Source organism: Delphinapterus leucas, chromosome 16 (genome assembly GCF_059928025.1).
Source record: "Delphinapterus leucas isolate spDelLeu-1000000601 "Yukka" chromosome 16, BTC_Dleu_Yukka2, whole genome shotgun sequence".
NCBI lineage: Eukaryota > Metazoa > Chordata > Mammalia > Artiodactyla > Monodontidae > Delphinapterus > Delphinapterus leucas.
In genome coordinates, this window is record NC_143144.1 from 17,686,202 (window position 1) to 17,708,246 (window position 22,045).

The 22,045-nt window shown below is 39.3% G+C and overlaps 1 protein-coding gene across 2 annotated transcripts in view; it reads left to right on the forward strand.

The window, feature by feature from the left end:
* ARID5B (AT-rich interaction domain 5B) overlaps positions 1-22,045 on the forward strand; it is a 189,170-nt gene that overhangs the window by 30,072 nt on the left and 137,053 nt on the right. For both annotated transcript variants that reach the window (XM_089897533.1, XM_022560587.3), the window contains exon 3: positions 677-902. In XM_089897533.1, the coding sequence (XP_089753659.1) occupies positions 677-902 (226 nt within the window). The remainder of the gene's footprint in view (positions 1-676; positions 903-22,045) is intronic.

Below are 22,045 nucleotides of genomic sequence, written 5' to 3' on the forward strand. Positions count from 1 at the left end.
CTCTTTGCCTCTTACCCCATACGTATTAAAAGAAAAAATCAGTTCATTTCTCAACTTACAAAGTTTTTAAGAAACATGAGAATGTGTAAGTTTCTTTCAGTGGGAAGCACATAACATTTATGAAGTATTTCTTTGGGGATTACATCACAGTTTTATTTAATTTTAGGACAAAAGTTAAATTCAATATTTGTGTATAAGCCAAGGGAAAATGTACCATAAACATAGGAATTTGGGGGTGAGTCAGAGTTCCAAGAATCCCAGATTTACTTAGACCATTTATATAGAGACAGACTAACCATTAGTCATCTAGTTCTCACTTTTTTACTTTTGTAAAATTAATGGCACCTAAAAATTAGCTTTTGCCCATGTGGTCAAGTAGGGAGAGTGAGCTTTGGCAAATAGCATGGCTATTAGAATTACTGTCCAATTTTTGGACATTTTCTAAGCACATAACAAATAAATCCTATAAATTATTCCTCAAGTAGACCACAAGCAGCGAAAAACCATTGAAGTGAAGTGAGTTTCTGAAGGTTCTCTGTCACCAATAAAACACGTTGTCTGCTTACATTAGGTTCAGCCGCTCAAATGGTGTTTCAGATGGGCTTTATTGAAAACGTATCATTTACTTCAGAACCACCAATAATGTTTTTTGTTCTCCCGCCACTACCTCTTATAGGATGAAGTCATTGCTGTTTCCGAAAAGGTGATTGTGAAGCTTGAAGACCTGGTCAAGTGGGTACATTCTGATTTCTCCAAGTGGAGATGTGGCCTTCAAGCTGGGTCAGTGAAAATGGAGTCCCTGGGAAGGAATGGACAGAAGGAAGCTCTGCTGAAGTACCGGCAGTCAACCTTGAACAGTGGACTCAACTTCAAAGACGTTCTCAAGGAAAAGGCTGACCTTGGTAATTATCGTTTGTACTTCTAAATCTAATGTGTGGGCGTATACAGGAACCTACTTTTTTTATTGTAGGTTTTTCTGGAAACCCTGTCATTCATATATGCATATAATTTCTTTAACCTCAGAGGGACCTGGGAATATGGATGGACAGATGACTGGGGGTGGAAGGGATGGATGTTACCTGTTGAATCACAGGACCTTGTCTGTGTGGAACCCTGTGCTGGGAACTGGGTGATATAATAACACTCAGCGTTTAGCAGCTTCCAGTTGCTGTCAAGGCATAAGACTTAATCGAGGCACCAAAAGTTGAATTAATGGAGAGTTTAAATATTTGTTCTGAGTAGATACTATGACATTTTTTAACACCACATCAGAATTTCCTGTTTTATGTTGGAAGGAAGGCAAAGTGAGGAAGAGAGATTGAGCTGCTTCACGTGGAGCAGGAGAAGAGTTTCAAAGCAGGGGAACTACTGGTCCACAGCTCACGGCATAGGTTCCCCAGAGTTTTCAGGGTGTAGTGGTTACCATCAACCATATGGTTTTTTCTTTCCTTCCTTCCCTTCTTCCACTATAGGTTTGGGATTTGGAGTAGTTATTCCATTTAGTGTTTGAATCCTGACTCTGTTGCTTACTTAGCTGTGTGGCCTTGGGCAAATAATTTAACCTCCAAGCCGCAGCTTCCCCATCTGGAAAACCTGGAAACTTTTTCAGGGTCACTGGGAGATGTAAGATACAAAGGGTGTAGCACAGTGACTGGTGTATATTGGTGTATGGAGAGGAGCGCCATAATTAATTCTGTTGCTTTTTCTCAACACTGTCTTCTCCAGTGACTTTTTTGTGTCCTTTCCTGCTTGTTTTTTTTCCTTTGTAACTCCTTGTGGCATTCACTGACTTACTTTCCTAGCATTGCTCAAGACCACAGTTGTTGACCTCTGATTTAGACTACTTATTTCCTCTTTAGGCAAAGAGGAACTTCACTTTTAACATATTAAGGCATCTTTTTCTTTCGTTCTAGCACAATGCTGATTTTCATAGCCCAGTTTTATGCCTTAATGTAACAACTTCCTGTTGGGTTTTTTTTTTAACCTAGATTTTAACTACTACAACAAACCTAGACTTTTTATTTTAATTGGCATAAAGAGACTGAGTAACACCCATAACTGACTTGTCTTTCATGTGATTCTGGTTTGTGATGAGCTGTGCTGTGTTTTGGGAATAGCATTAATATTTTCTTTTAGTTTAACAATCAACAGTTTCCTGGCATCTTTTGGTAGATGTCAGGCAGTAAAATTTTGGTCATGGTGGCCTGATTGTCATGTGCCCATTTAGAGAAAATTATTAATCTAGTGGTTTTCATTTCAAAATTAAAGAATTTTTTTTAAATCATCTTCCTACACAGGCTGTTAACATGGCCAATTTTGTGAACACACCATGACCAGCCTTCTGACATGTGGTAATGCTGAATAATTCAGCTGTTGTATTACTTGCCTAATATATGATCTAAGTTGTATTGCTATTGTCTTATGTTTTCCTTAACATTAAAACCTTTCTTCTGTTTGTTTGATTTTTTTTTTTTTTAGTTATGAAATATACTGTTACTAATAAAAAACTAAACAGGAAACCCATGGGGGAACAAAAGGATGTGTAGATGGTTAAGCTTGATGTCATGCATATAAACAAGAGTATTTATAGAAGAGTTGTTTTGTATTTAAAATTGATAGTTTATTAATGAATGAAAAGAAACCCAACCTCTTAGCTTCATCAAAAGATTTAGAGGTTTTGATCTTCCTGAATTCTAAAAATGTCATAATCGAACTTTTTAATAATTGATTCCAGAAGAAATTGGTTTATAGTGAACATTCAAAGTACTTAGTGGTTTTTAAATCTTGTTGTTCATTAGACTCGCTTAGGAAAATTTTTTAAATAATACTGATTGCTGAGTACAGCTTCCCCAGATTCTTCTTTCAGTAGGATTGAGGCAAGGCCAAAGAATGTGTGCTGATAAAAGGATCTCTAGGTGATTCCGATTTTTTTTTTTTTTTTTTTTTCCCTTTGGGTCTCATTTGGGAGACAGCTCTGTGAGTGATCAGTGCAGAGGAAGGGAAAATAAGCAACAGGAGATTGGATTGGGAAGCTCTCTGGTGAATAAGAAACACCATGTATTTTTTTTTTCTTTTCTTTTTTTTAATGTAAAATACCCCTTTAAGGATAGAATTTGGAGCCTTGAAATTCTACTCAGTTGGTATGAACTGTGGGGAATTTGAGACAAATAGCTTTTGTAATTGGAATGCACACTGTGTTGTAATAATGTGGAAAGAGAAACAAAAACTTTCCTTAATGTAATGAGTTTCCATTATCTGCTTGATCTAAGGTTTACAAGCCTACATTGTGAGGATTTATATTGGGGATATAGGGGATGTCATTTGCTGTGTGCATTCCTGTCCCAGCAACTTTCTCTTCAACCCCTTCCTTTCTCTGTCTGCAACATCAAAATATTTGTTGTCTGTACTTTTCTTTCTACACAGTGGTTTTCTTATCTCCCTTTCTCTTGGCCACACTGAAACCACTTCCAGTACCACATTGTTAATGGAAGTTCACACACTTATTAGGTTTTTCCTTCTGTAAAACCCTTCCAACTCCTCATTGTTCCTACCAGGGCAAGAAGATGAACTCTGAGATTACTTAAGACCCTCCCTCTTTTTTTCTAGTGGAAGTAAGCAAAGAATGGAGCCATCTCACCTTTCTGTGGATAAAGTAAAACTGCAATATGTTATCTTTTTTAACTGAATTATTTCATCATGTTAAAACATCAATAATAACAAAATAATTCGGTTGACTCTTAAAGAAGGGATTTTACCATCTAAAAGCTAATCAAAGAACTCTTCTTGCTGAGTGTTTAGGTAGAATAAGTTCCCTTTAATCCCAGTTTGTGTCACTTCCTGTCTCTCTGAATAGTAAAACAACAAGAATGTTCTCACAAATGTGTGTCTGCCAACAAATTAATACTCCACAAAGAGAAACTCTGCCCCAAATGGCAGCTTCCAATAACTGCTGTGACTCAAATCACAACTCTTTCATTTTTTTTTAATCCCTCTCCCCTTCAAGGACAATATTTGTGGAGGTCATGTTTGCTTTTTAAAAACCTATGGCATTTTCATTTAGGATGGTAAATGGTGACTGAAACTGTAGATCTAGATAGTGGGGAAACTAACAATCTTTAAAAAACACTTCTGAGATGTGTGAGAGTACATTCATCCCCTTCCCTCCCCTTTGTCCTTTTCACAGAAAGAAAGTTCAGTATGAAACCAATTCAGATTGTGACTTTACTCAGTGAGACATTTTACCTTTTTTCAGACAGTTTCATACTGACGTTTATAGAAAAGGAAGAAAGAAAAAATAACTATGTTAAAATAGAAGGGTTAAGGAATGTATTATTCATAAGCATAACGAACACAGGAACCTGCTTTTCCAGAAGAATCGGGTTGATTAAATCATTCACTACACAAGCCTCTAGTTATTTATTTTTGTCTTCAGAATTACAGTACTTAGCTTTTGTTATAAAGTGGACCTGATACCCATATTTGGTATGGCAGTTGGAACTAGTCAAATGAAGAATTATTTCATTTTACAAAACTTTTGACAGCTAAGGAATATAAACACTATCAGTTAAACATAGCATACTTGCATTTTTTTATTCCTTGGGCTATAGTTTGAAAAGAAATCAAATTATTTTATATAACACTGCTTCTTACAGAGTTCCTTTAAGTGAAGTATGAAAGCTGCAGTGTAAGCTTTATTGGCCTATAAATATGTCATTATAGTTGGACTACATTTATATGCTTTGGATTGTTGTTTAAGCCAAGAAAATATGTCTCTACAGGTTGACTTTATTGATACCCTTTGAGGCATACAATAGAATGTATTTTAGGCCAAGGTTATTAAAACAGCATTTTCATTTTTTTGCAGCAGACGCATTGTCAATTACGCTGTCACAAACTGTCTGTGGATGGGCAGTTTTGAATGGTTTCATCTCCAAATATGTCTCTAGAAAAAGAAAAGATAGAGGAGTGTGAGCTGAAATCAAGAAAAGAGACCAAAAGATGTGGGTGTGGGTGAATTTAATGCTGGGGGTTCCCTCAGGTTCCCTCAGTTCAGTTTCTGTTTCTAAAGTCCCGTCAGATGGAGAACGAGTGCCTTCCCCTGTCCCTTCTGCTGCTGGGACTTTTACTGTACTTTGGGGAATAGACAGCATGGTGGTGGTGAAGGAGCAGTGGCTGGGAGGTCAGGAGAATCTTGCCTCTGCCTGTCGTGAAGGTCTGTCACTCACGGCACAAGTCACTGTGTGTTTACACCTTCGGGTTCCTCGTGTGTGAAATGGGTCATAGTGTGTACTTTGTTTATCTCGCTGGATTTCTGAGAAGGTCAATGGAGAAAAAAGATCAATATCCATGGAAGCATCTGTGATACTGAAGTCTAAGATGGTATTATCATTATTATTACAAGAAGGCGATTCTGTATCATAGGGAGCTAGGTGGTATAAAATGAGCTAATTTGTCTCTTATGACTTTCCCTAATCACGTGTTCTAGTTATTTGGGGCAGGGTTTACACTCTTACTGTCTGCCTTAACCGCCTTAGTGCTGTTATTAAAATCCTTCAGGTTCTTTTATTTGTATATATATTATATGTATATATATGTATATATTTGTATATATTATATATACAACTATATGGAGAAAGAATATAAATATATATTTTTATATGTTTATATAGAGCTATGTATTTATATTTTATATAAAGTTTCTCCCCTTACATTCTGTCAAAATAAGCTGGGCCACAAGTGGCCAGTGGTGTAAATGTCTTCTCCAGTACTTTTAGTTAGAAATTGACTATAGTCTTTGCTTGGAAGCTCTGGAGGCCTTGTATTTCAAATGGTTGTTTCAACTTGGTTTTGAGTTTGATGTGTCAAGCTGCTTCCTGGGATGTGGATACGGGAAGGATTCTCGATTTGTGTTGAAGAGAACAGTATAAATGTCTCTAATAAGAAGTACGCTAAGGTGCTGACAGTTTGTCATAGGAAGTATTTTTCACCAGAGACATCTAATGAACTTAAGATGGAAGACATGCTTCTTACTAAGCCAATCCTTTTCTTCTTTCCTTCCTTCCTTCCTAGATGTAAATTTTGTATGTATATATTAAACAGTCTTCTCAGGGTATTTGTTGTTTATATTTTAACTTCCATTGCCGAGCTAGCTATACTATTTTTTTCTTAAGATAGAAACTTGGGAAATTTTTTGGATGATATATTGTTGAATTATTCTGTTCGTGGATATCATGAGGAATCCCTACAGAAGGGCCTCTTCACTGAAACAGATTTGGCCTCCTTGAGTTCAAAATAGAAATCAGTTACACTTGAGGCTTATCAAAAATTTGTAAAGATAATTTCCAAAGGATTTTCTCACAAGCTCCTCTGACAATATTGTGGTGTGAACCATGCATTCTTTAAAGAATCTAATTCTAGCACAGTGAACACAGGAGAAGCATGCTGTCCACGTGCCAACGTGGCTGTTTCTTCAAGAGGTTGCCTCATTTCATTGTAAAGTGACAGCCCAGAGAACCTTTGACAGGAGCAAGTTCACACTTCCAAAAGTCTGTACCCGAGACATTCAAAGCTTTAGAACAACTTAGTGACAGGCCATTTTCTAAGGATCTGGGAACATAGGCGGGAGGTTATTCCATTTCATTTCAAAGTTAAAATTCAGCTTGGCCATGTAATCAAGTAGTTGAAGACTGTCCTAAAATAATGGTAGAATGAACATGTAAAAAGTGTCTTGAATAAACAACGATGTATGTTGTCTGCACTCAGCCATCTCGGCTACACCTGCTGGAAGGGAAGTCTGTGAAACCTAACCACGTGTGAACCAGTCAACAGCTGGTCACTGATATTGCTGTCTAGATATCATACTGCCATCACTCAGGAAGGCTCGTTCCAAGTTAAAGCCCTTCCATTTGGAATTTCTGTTGACTTGCAGGTCTTCTAGTGTTCCCTAGAGTGATGAACACTTTCTAGGACACCAAATTCAGATCTTTTAATAATGGACTGAAGGTTAGATGGTCAACTGAAGAGAAGTCCGTAGAATATAAGACTTTATTCTTACTTTTAGAATTGGAGATGTTGAGGCAGAAGTAAGAAAAAAGTGAAATTGGAACTTAAGTGCTATTTTTAAGTATTCAGGTTACCAGTATTCACCTCCTGGATACAATGTTTGAACAAGGTAAGAAACTCATGCTTTTTGGGGAGCCCTTCATAGAATTGTCAGGCTGGACACTGGTACAGTTGATACTTCCTCTCCCCCTTTCCTTGAAATAGTCCTCAGTTCTGTCCTTATTTGGCTTGTTTTAGCCAAATCCCAATTTTTTCAATTTTCCACCAGGATGTGGTTTCAGAATCCTTCCCCATCCTGGTCACTCATCTCAGGACACACTTTGGTGGTTCTTTTATACCAACTTACCCATTGTTGGAAGAGAGCCATGGCACATGCGTCAGGCTTGGCACCCTCCAGGTAGGAATGACACGGGCAAAACTCTCGGAATCTCTTCCCTAAAGCTGTATGGCCTTGACTTTTCTACTCCTTAGGGCAAAAAGGAGGGAAAAGATGTTATTCAACCACTATACCTCCTGAATTTTAGTTACCTCTGTTTTTGCTTGTGTTTTTTTTTAAACAGTAGTGTTAAATGTAGACTATTATCTAATGAACATCATTGTCAACTAACATGGCAGGAGGTTTTGTGGCTCAATATCATTGCTGTGCCTTTCAAGTTTCTGTAATTCCTATAGTTGTATATTGTAGCATTTAGGGTAGGACTGTAGTATTTTTGCCTCAATAAAGATCCACAGTTGAATACCAGCTTGGTGTCCAGCTTTGTTTAAGCTGCTCTGATCAAATAAGATAAAAGACCAGCACACACGTCTTCCCTAAATTATCATATGTGTTAGTTTGGCTCATTATCATCCTCCTGGACTCTAGCTGTTCTTGCTTTTTTTTCATTCTCTGTTTTCTGGTGTATGGCCATACCTTTGATAAAAAAAGACCATGATGGAGAAGGCAACCAACCCATACTTTTGTTTCAGTCTCATTAATAAAAATGTGAATATCACAGTGAAAAATCTGTGGTAGTCACCATCTGATGGGAAGATTACCAAAGATGAAAGAAATTCAGCTGCGGTCTGAGTCCCTTGCTAATATATATGTCCCCTTTAGTTTCTGGTTACATACGCTGGGTCTTTTGGAAAAAGTCTTCTAGGCATCCTTGGCTTCTTGCAAGCTCATAAATATCTGGTATTATAGATAGACAGGCACACTTGGAGCAATACTTCCATTTGCATTTGGTGGTAGGAGTCTACTGTGAGGAACAAACCTGATTGGTCCACGTGGTCTGTTAACCATCCTTGAACAGTGCAACGTCGCGCCTCAAATGTGCTTTAAAAATGAAGCTTGATTCAACATTTCCCCTTCCGTTGGAAATGTAAACTTCTTTTCTCCTTTTATGGTACCTCTAAAATATTTTTCTTTACTTTCCAGCTCTCATCTCTTTAGCCACTGCATGATTACTGACTGTAGGCCATTATTATAGCTGTTATCACCATGGCATCACCTTGGAACCCAAAAGCACATACATCCAACATGTGAATTGATGGGGCTTTTCCAGAGGGTTTTGTGAGCAGGTGTTTGATTTGGGCATCTAGGCTTAATTCTCTTTAGTATTGATGCTGATTCTTCCCAACTGCTCATTTGTCTTTTTTTTAAAAAAAAAAACTTTTATTTATTTATTTATTTCTTTATTTATTTTTGGCTGCGTTGGGTCTTTGTTGCTGCGCGCAGGCTTTCTCTAGTTGCAGTGAGTGGGGGCTACTCTTCGTTGCGGTGTGCGGGCTTCTCATTGCAGTGGCTTCTCTTGTTGCCGAGTGTGGGCTCTAGGCGCGCAGGCTTCAGTAGTTGTGGCATATGGGCTCAGTAGTTGTGGCTCACGGGCTCTAGAGCACAGGCTCAGTAGTTGTGGCGCACGGGCTTAGTTGCTCCATGGCATGTGGGATCTTCCTGGACCAGGGCTTGAACCCGTGTCCCCTGCATTGGTGGGCAGATTCTTAACCACTGCGCCACCAGGGAAGCCCCTCATTTGTCTTTTAGAGTACTTGAAATGTGAGGTTTTATTGCAAAACATTAATTTTCCTAAATGTCAAAGATCCACCCCTCTTCTCTCCTCTAACATTATGTGTTTAAGTCTGTAGTTTGTACAGGTCCACTGTTGAGGAAAGCTGAGGTTTGGACTTTTACCCCATTTTAATGAATATATTTATTTAGGACAGATTGGAATAATAGTGGGGTTTCAGAAGCTTTACAAGTGCTTCATGCACAGTAGGGGCTGAGCAAACAGTGCTGTCGATTTGGGGTTTTCCTAGTTGCCTTGCCCTGTGTGTTTTCAGTTAGTATGCTGGGATGAAGTGGCTTTGCTTTGTTCTCCCAAATGTGCCTGGCCTCTTTCTTTGGACCTCTCCACTTGCTTTTTAATTTTTTAATCATTTCTAACATCTTTTACACTTCTGACCCTTTAAAAATATTGGCTTTCAGCCAGTAGCTCCCCTTTCTTCGATACCCTCATGCCTACTGGATAAGATACAAATGTTGTAGGCAAGCATCCAGTGAACTGTGCAGTCCCAGCCTCCAGTTTTTTTCTTTTTTATTAAACATCTTTCATTGTTGTTGTTTTTCTGAGTGCCAGCGTTATCCGTGTTCATATTAGAAAATGTAGGCAATACAAAATGTGGAAAAATTTAAGTTGCTTCTTTTCCTCCCACCCAGAAGTAACTGCTGTTAGCATTTTTAATATCAATATGCCAAGGTATATGAATGAGTGTATAGGTATGAAATTCATATGCATACCCTTCCCCCCCCATTTAAATTTGTACAGGTGTATTATGACAGTGCCTCCATATTATAAAATACTCTGTTTCTTTCTGCCTGCCATAATGTTTCATGAGAGAGGTGTTTCTGTTTGGACATTTCATTTGCTTCTGTTTTCCCACAAACTCTGAAATTCTTGTAACTCTGCCCATGTCCATGACTCTTTCCTCATACGTTTGTAGAGGTGGAATTGGCAGCTCAAAGTGCACACAGAATGTGAAGACAGCCTATCTCTCTCTCTTATCTCCTATCGCTTATGTAAACCTCTTGCTTTAGCCTAACTAGTCTAACTGCTTGGTCTTCTTTCTCTTTAACCGCATGCACCCACACCCTGCTCCCCAGCCCTCCCGTGAGTTTTGTATGGCTCATGCCTTTACTCATTCTTGGAATGCCCCTTCCAGGACTCTTACCTGAAGGAAATCTCTTTTCTTTAAGTTTCAGTTGAAGCCCCTGAAGCCCTTGTTTGGCATCCTGCCCAAAGGATTTTCCCTGCTTATGGAGCTCTTATCACACTCAGTGTCTCTACCACCTGATTGAGTACCTTACGCTATAACTAGCAATATAATGCAGTATCTTTTTTTTATATATATATGCTTGTCTTACCTTCCCAGCAACAGTCCTAACTATCCTGTAGGCATTCTGACTTCACAGCTATATTTAGTAGGTTAAGTCAACATGCGACTTTTATGATCAACCTCCTCTGAAATTTCTGGCATTCTCTGCTCTGCATGGTCAGGACACCTGTGTGGATTCAGTGGTTGACTTGAGTTCTTGTCCAGCACTTCCTAGGACACCCTCTAGTGGAGGGGCTTTCCCATTGGTACCTGGAAAGAGAAGCAATGTACAGTTGGCGCTCCATATCTGCAGGTTCCGCATCCATGGATTCAACCAACCTTGGATGGAAAATACTCAGAAAAGACAAGAAAAAAAACCGTTCAGATAGTTCCCAAAAGCAAAACTTGAATTTGCTGCATTTTGGCAACTATTTACTTAGCATACTTAGCATTTATGTCATATTAGGTATTATAAGTAATCTAGGGATGATTTAAAGTGCAGTTGACCCTTGAACCATGAGGGGGTTAGGGTGCCAACCCTCTGCACAGTGGAAACTCTGGGTATAACTTATAGTCGTTCCTCCGTATCTGTGATTCCTCTGTTTTCCCAGTTCTGCATATCCATGGATCTAGCCAACCTTGGATCATGTAGTACTGTATTTACTATTGAAAAAAATCCCTACGTAAGTGGACCCATGCAGTTCCAATCCGTATTGCTCCGGGGTCAAATGTATAAGGGAGGATGTGTGTAGGTTATATGCACATGTTATACCATTCTATATAAGGGATTGGAGCATCCTCAGATTTTGGTATCCTGGCAGGGTTTCTGGAACCATTCCCCCACGGATACTGAGGGACGACTGTACTTGTGGTATTTAGTTTCTAACTATTTTGGGCTTCATTTCTAATCCTCCATTATAGACTCATTCGGGGAAACTTACTAAGAGAGCTTTTGGACATGCTCAAAGCTAGCTTGCCAGCCTAGGGGTTTTTGGTGGTGTTGTAGGAGTTTGTTGTGTGTGGACATTTACCTATTAATACTGGCACTCGTTAATTCCTCTCTTCCTCAAGGGAATCTTTTTCATGTGTCAGGGTTATAGCAGTGACAAAAATGTGCAGGGAAATAAACAAATCCAGACTGGACTTGCTCTCCCTTATCTTTTTATTATCATCAGCTTGTTTGTAATCGGTCTTCTTTAGGTGACAGGTGATTAAGGAGATGGTTTTAGCAAGACATCCGGTACTTCTTATTCTAGGCGATTGTACTGTTTTAATCCTCACCTCCCTGAAAATGGTTACTCGCTAATCATGGTGGAGGATATTCCCCATCTTCCAACTACTCATTCTACTTCTTTGGTTCACAAGGGAAGTATTCTGTTAGGCTCTACAAAAACAATGCTTTATGCCTGGCCTATTCACTCAATAAGAAATAAAACACTGTTTTCATAGCAGTGCTGATAATAAGGCAGATTTCAAAGCATGATGAAACGTATACTTTTCTAGCAGAGAAAAACCTATAGTTACCTGGCTAATTACCCATCACATGATGGCTGTGTGTAAATACAGGCTTTCACATGTGCAGCCTCTGTGTGGGTTTCTTTCTTTTTTTTTTTTTAAATTGAGAATGCTCTGTTAGTTTCCGTTGTTTTGTATTAATGTTTTCAATCAAAGATTTAGAAGAATGAGCAAACACAGAACCTACCGTATTCGGGTGGCTTCTTTTTGACCACTGTACTATACGTTTGTGTCATGAACTTTAAAGTAAGACAGACTTGAATTCAAATCCTTGCTCCGTAAGCTGTATCGCCTTAAATTTTTTAATTCTGCTTTGTTTGTTTATCTGTAAAATGGCGTTAATACCTGTCTCAGAGGACTGGGAAAGATTAGACTAGATTACCTATGGGGGAGCATTTAGTCAAGAACATTGGTTTTCTTTCCTCTTTCCTTTAGAAAAGTAAACCTTGCAAAGTGCTATTTTCTTCCCCAAGAAAGTAAAGTGGACAGTTGCAACCTAAATACAGTAACATGAAGTAACAGGCATCGGCTTCCACTCATATTTCATTAATCAACAAAGTGATTAATTCCATGGTCATGTTTTACTTCCAAGAGGTGAGTGTATATATTCATACAGCATTCTTGGAAGGAGAGGAAAGTTGGATGTTGGGTGAACATCTGTAATAATCTGTAATAATCTCACACGTGCCCTTTGGATAATGGTAAATCTCATACAATAATAAAATCTCAGGGTTGATAATCTAGTTACAAAACTCTAGTTATGACATCTTTTCCTGAGCTTACTATTTCTTAAATGTCCTCTGCTGAAAATAGTTGACTGTTTAATATTTTCAGTGATTGAGGAAACTCATGACTTTACAGTTCCATTCCATCTTTGATCCATCCCTATGCTAGACATTCTTTCTTTGGAGGAGTTAAATCACAAAAGTATGGTTTATAGTACAAACGACTGTATTAATGATGTACTATTGTTATTAGTTCTATTCTCAAGACAGCAGAGAACAAATCAAATTTTTGTTCTTGACAGCATTTCAAGTATTTGAAAAAAACTGCCCCCGCCTCCAGTGCTCCATTCTCCAGGTCAAACACCAATAGTCTCAATCCGCATTCCTTACACAGCGTGACTACTGGTTTTCCCACCTGTCTGGTAGCCCTTATCTAAAGACATCTAAGTTGTCCCTGTTGCTCTCCGTGTGTAACTATCTATGTTTTCTATTTAAAGAAAAGGCGATACTTCAGTCTGGTTTCCGGCCTTAATTTTACTTTTTATACAAAAAAATTTAAACCTTTCAGAAGCAAAAGTACTTCTTCACCTCCTTTCTGATTCCACTCCTCCCAGAATTAACACACTGCTAATGATCGGTAGTTATTCCTCCAGTTATCTGTGTGTGTATGTGTGTACATTGTTTTGCTTTAAAAATAAGATCTTACGCTGTGTACAGTATTTAGCAAGTTGCTTTATCAACTACTGTTAAGTAGCCTAGAACTGTGCTGTCCAGCATGGTAGCCACTAATCACATATAGCTTTTTTTTTTTTTAATTAATTAATTAATTTATTTATTTTTGGTTGCACATGGGTTTTCTCTAGTTGCTGTGAGCGGGGGCTACTCTTCGTTGCAGTGCATGGGCTTCTCATTGCGGTGGCTTCTCTTGTTGCGGAACACGGGCTCTAGAGTGCAGGCTCAGTACTTGTGGCACACAGGCTCAGTAGTTGTGGCTCGCGGGCTCTAGAGCGCAGGCTCAGTAGTTGTGGCACATGGGCTCAGTTGCTCTGCCGCATATGGGATCCTCCGGACCAGGGATCAAACCCGTGTCCCCTGCACTGGCAGGTGGATTCCCAACCACTGTGCCACCAGGAAAGTCCCACACACGTAGCTACTGAGCCCTTGAAATGTGGCTACTTTAACAGAGAGACTGAGTTTTCAATGTTATTTAATTTTAATTAATTTCAGTATAAAATTAAAAACTAAAGCAGTGTAAAATATTTTTTTGTTAAACATAACTTTATTGCTTTAGTAGGACTACATCACTTTATTGAATATTTAGCCTGCAAATTGGATGTGCTGTAAATGTAAAATAGACACCTGGTTTCAAAAACTTAGCTTAAAAAAGAACATATCTCAATAATTTTTATATTGGTCACGTTGAAATAATATTTTGATATGTTGGGTTAAATAAAATATATTATTGTAATTAATTTTACCTTTTCCTTTATTTTTTTTAATGCGGCTACTAGAAAATTTTAAATTATATATATGGTGCACATTATATTTATATTGGACACTGATCTAGAGAGATTTGGACGGCTGTGATGTTTAGCCAAACCTTTTAAAGTACGTGTCTGGTGTACATTGTCACGTGCGTGCATCCTCTACAAGTGGTTGTGCTTTTGTGTACTTTACTGTACAGTGCTGTATAGAGTACAGTGGTACAGTATCATTATTTCAAGCCCAGGATGTCCGGAAGCAAGTGTAAAAGCAGCAGTGACGTAGCTGATACTGCAAAGTAAGCTAGGCTAACTTTGTTGGACTTAAGAACAAATTGGACTTACAAACACGCTCTCAGAGTGGAACTCGCTCATATGTAGGGGACTTATGTAGAAGAATCACTGTTGTATGCACTGAGTGCTGAAGAAGACCAGGGCACTGTATTTGCTGTAGAAGGAAGATGAAGATGAAAGAGACCTAGTCCCTGCCCTTAGGAACTCATGGTGTAGCGGGGTGGACAGCACAGCTAGGTTATAAGGTAGTGTTTAGCCAGTGCATAGATGAAGGTGTAAGCAGAGGGCACTGGGAGTATGGAAGAAGGTTCCTGAGTGGGTCTTGCATGTGAGCAAACTTGTAAATGCTTAAAGAGCAGGGATGATGAGCGCTGTTCCTTTGGTAGTCGTCTCGTGTGATTGTTAAATAAATGAGGAGATTCCCATCCCATGTGATCACTGGTCTTCCAGGATATTACTAGGCTTGAAGACGATCGTGGTCATCTTTGGCTTAGATCTTCTTTTTGGAGGGCCTACTTATCCCACTACGAGCTTGGATTTGGTGCAAAGTTGGCTTTCTAGATAGAATTCCTGTGCTTGATGTTAGATGCTGACCTTTCATTGGCTCTAATAAATACCTAGTGGTTCATATCAAGCTTATCTGGTTAGCACAAGAAATACATACTTTACATATCCCTCATTGAAATCCCTAATATTTTGCCAAAGCTTTGGCACCTCCACCCAGAAAGTGTCCGGAGATGCTGAAGGGAAGATAATTAAACTTAAGGCTCTTTCTTGATTTGTTTGGCTTTATAGTGTCATTTGTTTCATAACTATGGAGACTTCATACCTACCAATGCGTGCTCTGGCGATAAAGGGATATCAGTTGAAACTCAAAATGTTAAGTCTTTACCCTCTCATTGGGTGTCCTGGATGCATCAAAGCAATATTTTGATACCGTATTCTTAGCTTGCGTTACCTACAAGCTAAGACAAAAGTTAGCCATTTTAGATTGCAGATGGTAAAACTTTTCCATGAAAACGTCAGCTTTCTACGTGGTTACATTGTTCATGGTTGCAAATGGGGCTAGTGTGGTTAATCAAATCAATTCATAGAAAACCGTTTCTCCCAAAGGCGGTGTTAGAATGGATCTCACAAAATCTGAGAATTTACCCCGGGCAGAGCTTTCTAGCTGAATAAAACTTCTCCTGTTGAATCTAAGAGTGGGGATCGGGAGGGTATAGGATCATGATAGCAGGTTCACGGTTTGACATCAGCTATGCCCGGCTGCCCCCCCCCACACACACAAACTGTAGCTTAGGCGATCGGTCATATGCCTGAATATTCTGCTGGGGAATCATCTGAGTCATTAATTCTTAATTAAGGACTGATAGATACATTTTTGTGGGGTGCCTAAACCCCCAAATCTTCATGCATAATTCTGGATATGAGCACACATTTTCTCGGAAGCCCATACATAACATTCATCTGATTCTGAAAGGAGTCTATGATGATAAAAAGGGTCAGGAAATACTTTTCCAATGCCTATTACTTATCACTCTGCCCCAAAAGCCACCCATCAGGGATTACCACCAAGTTTTATTTATTGCATTTTCGTAGAAGCCCATGCATATGTGACAGGGAGGAGAGGTAATTGGATTGGCCTCTTCTGATGGTGCTTAACCTTTGGGCATGTGGCATAGAAAACTTTGAGAATCCAGAGAACACTATGGACTCCCTACCCAGAAAATACATCCGCAAAATTGGAATGACATTCGAATGACACTCATGGACCCCTTCCTGAAACTGGTCTTTGAACTCTTGGTTAAAGACTGCTGGTTGATTCTCGTTAAAGAGTACGGAATCGTTGTGCTGTGAAGAAAAATGAAAATGATATGTGTCCACCCCACAAGGTTGATGGGGATTTTGCTTTCAGGTACAAGGATTTTCGGTTTTCATGCATGTGTGGCAAGAAAGAGCATGCCTCTCTCATGTCATGTATTTTTCTATTTTCAAATTATTAATTTTGACAGCAAGAATGGGCACTGGGTAATTCTTATTTGCTCCTGTCTGGATGATTGGGGTATGCTGTGTATACATTATAACTTTAGTAGTTACTTCCTGTTTAGGAAGCCCTCTGAAAACTCCTCATGGTGAAGTAGAGCCCCCTGTTGTAATGTAAATACGTTCTCTATGCTTAATTTTTATATATCGCGTTTCATAAAATGAGGCCTGCCTAAGGATTTTTCTGAAAGCCTTTTTATCACATCAACCCTGTGGCCACATTTTTTTTTTTTTGGCCACACGGCATGTGGGACCTTAGCTCCTTGACCAGGGATCGACCCTGCACCCCCTGCAGTGGAAACACGGAGTCTTAACCACTGGACCATCAGGGAAGTCCCCAGTGGCCACTTCTAACGACAATTTGTTTCTTATGTGAATCAATCTCATGTTCAGTATTCTAAATATTTATAAAATAATGGCTTTTTGTCTTTTACTAAGGGAGCTCTGCATATTGTTTATGGTCTAAATTTGGCCTATTTCCTGGGAGCCTGAGTTGAAGCCCAAGATGAGAAACATTTTATTTTTTATCCTGATCAAGACCCCATCTGCCGTTTGCTAGACTAAACTACTTAATGGGAAGGGAATGAGGATCCCTCCCTCACCCCAATTTTTATTCTAAAATATCGTCCGGCATGTAGTAGGTGCTCAATACATACACTGGGTGAATGACTGCATGATGAGGCTTTGAATCTTGTACCTGGTGGCAGAATAATGTAATGGTAGGAGTCTGGCAGACCTAAACTTGAACCTGGGTTGCTGATTTTAAAAAATCCATATAATAATTTCTACCTCACAGAGATGTTGTAGGATTTAATAACATATTGAATTCCAGGTACTTAAGACAGTGTCTGGCACAATAAAGCACTTGATAAATGGAGCATTATTAAAGTCTTAGGCCTTAAATTAGGATATCTTAGACTTTAGCCATTTGTAAACCAATGTCAAAAGTTTTCTCATGTCGATAACTCCCTATTTTATAATTTAGTTAATATTTTTTCTTTAACTGCTTTTTTTAACTTAAACAACTTTAATAGGAAATTTTATATCACTACTGCAAATAGAAAACCTATATCACTTGCTATAAATAACAGTGAAGATAAATACATAGTTCTTAAAATTAAAAAAAAAATGTTTATCCGTGTATCACCTAAAATTGAGTTGGGTACTCCTAGTGTAGACCACACTAAAGTCATTTCCTTTGAGGCTTTTCTCCTGGGCAACAGCCCAGCCTAGGTTATTGAGAGCAGTGAGACCTGCCCGGACTATGGCAAGCCTCATGTCAACAGCAGGCCAGGGAGGGTTGGAACCAGTTGCACTGAATTAACCTATAGACTCAGAAGTATAACTGCCACACAGATGCGAAGTCTGAAAATAACCCACCGTGCACCTGCCCCTTTTGTGTGTCCGTTACAGAGTTAATTAAGCACCAATAGATTAGATGCTGTACGAACAGTAGAATAAAGACATGACTCTTACCTTTGAGATGCCTGCACTCACATGATTGGCTTCATCCCCAGCTCCCATTTGGGGGTGAGGACGCGGGACAGTTTCTAAACACAGATCCCAGTCGGGTGAGGAAAAGGGTAATTGTTATTACTACCAACTGGCCCAACACAGTGATGAAGTAACCTGGCAAATCTGAGTCCTGGGTAAAACTAGTCTTTAGAAATTTGCCGAGGTGAAGGTGATTGGCTGAGATTGAATCCTTCAGGTTGTCTAGATTAGAACAACCTGCCCTAGCCTTGGGTTTAAGCTAAGCAAAAGGAAATAAACACTGCTCTAAAAGGTAGTGTACACCAGCGGTGCGCAAAAAAAAGCAAAGGTGAAGGCTCACATCCGTGTTGTGTTGCATAACTGATAAAAGCTGAAGCACCGTTGGAAAAAGGCTCATTGTCCATACTACTCTCCTTATCATTTAAATGTGTACAGCGCATTTGGGGATGCTCGTTAGTGACGCTGCAGGCACGGTGGCAGTGAGAACATTTCACGTGGTTTGAGAAACAGCTCTGGATGTGTTTGCCAGACAGTCTGATTCCAACAGTGTCCTTAAGACCATCCTCAGTTGGACTGCGCTCTTCTCTGTTGTGCTGTGAAAGAAAAACATAATGCAGCCAAGCATTGTGCTGTTGGCTATCAACAGCACAATTCTGAATTACAAATATTATTAAAGGTAAATGAATCATTGAAAGGATAGTAGCATAAAATATCTGACAAATGAACTGAAGTATGGGCAAGAATAAATTTTACCATCCATGAGCAGCACCTCAGTCCATCAACCGGTAATATTAGTTGTCCATTTAAGTCGCCAAAAAACATTTATGATCTTAAAGTAAATGGTAGTTAGGACTTGGCAGGCTGTAAATACATAGCAGGGATTTGGTGATATCATAATAAACCATGAGAGAAGCTAGAGTGGTTTCTAGTGTTAGTAGAACGTTGAGAAATATTTAAAGCCATGTTCTCAGCACCACAGTTGTTGTTGTTGTTGTTTTTAATTGGGGGTGAGGGGAACAGCAACTAGTGTTGTATCAAAAAATGTGTAACTCTTTTTCATTAGGGTCAATGGGAGTATACCAATTATCGAGAGGAGATTAAGCCCTTGGTTTGTATGATGCATGAATCTTTTAACAAACAGAATATATACTTAAGGAAAAAATAAAATATTCCCTCCTGTTTCTCCCTCTCTTAGTTCCCTCATTTCTGGTTTCTTTCCTTCGAATGAGTTTTGTATAAGCAAAAAAAGACAAGAGCAGAAAGGTCCCAGGCCTCTCAGCTTCTTGGCTGGTTTATCTTTTGTTTCAGATTCTAAAAAGTAAAGCATTCATCACTCTGGCCCTGGGCTTTGTTTCCCTACCTTGTTGTTACCTGCCAGTCTGCTAACGGTGGAGACGTGGAAAGGGGTACCGAGCCCCACCTGCCTCCTGGCTTCACTCACAGCCACAGGAAGGGCAGCCTGTCAGTGGGACAGGGAGAGCTAGACGGTGTCCAGAACCACAGCCTGGTAACAGCATGGCAGCGAATTAGTTGAAGATCCAGCCCAACCGCTGATCTATAGGCCAGTGTCACTGCCTGGCAGGACTGGCCTGGTGGAGCAGCTTATATTTGAGCAAGGAGGAAGACCATTCTTTGTGAAGTCCATCAGTCCCACAGAAAGTTCCAAGGAAAATGATGCATGCCCTGTGCTGGTGGATGTTGAAAGTTGCTTGCTGTGTCTTAGCTGCACTCTTGGTTTCTATACCTGTATCCTGGGTTTAGGAGACTCCTATCATCCTTGTCTGTGGCCTTTCTTGAGCCCCTTCTGTGTGCATTTGCTATAATTGTGTCTAGTATGTGCAAGGCACTGGGAAAGAAGTGACCTGCACAGTCAACACACCTACACTAGCATCATTAGCAACTGTTAGTTAACCAAGTTTATACACAGGAACACATGTGCCTGGTGTGAAAAACATGGCTGGGATTTGTCCCAGAATAATTTTATGTTTTCACATTTCTGTGGTCCTCAAATCCCTTTTTAGATTTGCACCTTCCTTGATTCTGAAGTCTGGAATCGAATAACAGAGTCCAACTTATTGGATAATCAGATAGAGGTGAACGGTGGAAATCAGCACATTAACAGCTGTAGGGCTGATGCAGGCACCAGGCAAAGTGGACACACACCTCAGGGCTGAGGGAGAAACCAGGACCCCTGGTGTTGCCAGGAACTAACTCTACAGTGGCTGCGGTGTGGAGGCGGGGAGGGTCTTGGATCTCCCAAGGGAGGATCCAGGGATACAGGGAGGTGGCAGGGAGCGCTGAAGAGAGGGGTTGGGGGCAATGGCTGTTTACTAACCTGCATGAAAGTCTTCGATATTTTGACCTGGCGAGACCGTCGTGGTGTGTACCAGCGGAAGGGCAGCCCCCCCCCTCCCGTAGTCCTGGTGTCAGTGTGTTAACACAGGGGCAAGAATCATCTAGATTCTGTTTGTAGCTTACTGAAAGCCCTCCCTACAATGTTTAACTGAACAGTGCTCTTCAAAATGCACGGACTAAAAATAGTTTCATCTGCAGCGTGAACATAGTTTCATATTTATACTAGCATCTGGCCTAAGAAATTGAATACTCCATTCTTTAAATAGCTTCACTCCAGCTCTTTGAATACTCTGAGAAGAAAATCTCCCTCAAACACCTTGTTTACATAGGCATGTTTAAATGCAAACAAGCTCCCTTTTTAAAAAGCAGAAGAATATTAATTTGGGAGTTCATGGGGCTTTGGGGTAGTCTTTCTGTGTAGGGGCAGGTAGAGAAGGAGGGGTTGAATAGAGAATGGATTTAAAATATGTCCATTTAGTAAGAGATTTCTGAGACATCTACTGTTTAACTTTTTCTGTTTTCCAAAATTTGATTCACAAACATGTGAATAGTGTGTGTGAATCTTTACCATCATATGTGAAGCCAGTTAGAATGAAGTTCTTGGGAAGAAAAATTTATGCTGCTGCTAATGCCCAAGAATAATAGAAATATAAGGCTAGATATACTTTAACTTTTTCTACCAGTAAATGCTTTGGGGCCGGAAATCGTTTGCCAGCAGGCAATGAATGTACTTTTGTTAGTCTTAGGGGGGATACTAATGGTTAGTCCCCGTGAAGAAAAATGTGAAAATGACACACTAAAAGGTAAACATTACGAATGGATGGCTAATGATTAGCTGTTATAGTCCAAAGGGGCAGGGTATTTTTTTTTATAGTTTTATGACCCTTGCCCAGCCTTTATTGAAAGAACATTGTATATTCAGAGTTATATATTTCAAACTTATACCTCCTTTGAACATCCTTCTTTAAAGATCATAGCAAAATAAATAAAGATCATAGCAAATAATTCTCCACATTTATTTATATGCTGTAGGGGGAGGAGGATTTTAAATGTATACTGGTTTTAACGTTATATTAAAGAAGAGGAACACAATTATTTTTAAAAATCCGGCTTATGAACCCACAGAGTGGGATATAATAATAAATGTTCACCCTCCCCCTGTCCCACCCATCCTGAAAAGTAAGGGTAGTACCCTTGTTCTGTCAGGTGGGTAAGTTAGCATTTAGTATATTATTGCTACAGTAAAGTCAAGATATATCCTTGTCCAAAGTGAAAAGCTTTTGTGAACATAATCCAGTTCAGAAAAGTAAAATTGTTAACGGGTTGCATTTTTTTCCTTACTTAAAACAAAAATGGCTTTTTTTGAGTCCCTGGGGGCTCTAGTTTTACATCTTAGATTAACTACTTTGGTAAATAAAGAATGTCAGTAGAACATTGCCCACTATAATGTTAACATGTGGGTATGTTTGAGAAGTAGTAACAGAAAGGCAACTTTTCAGTCATCGAATCGATGTTGATATTAGATTTGAGGCCGTGGGTTGTTCTTCACGGTCTAGGAAAGTAAGTGCCTTGGCTGAATGAAAACTATGTAGATTTCTCTGGGAAACACTGAAATGTCATAATTTAAACACCACTTTCATTTTTCACCAGTGGGACTTTTCTAGATAAAAATCTAATTCCAAATCATTCTTTTAAAATGTTTTTTCCCATTATGACTGTAACAAG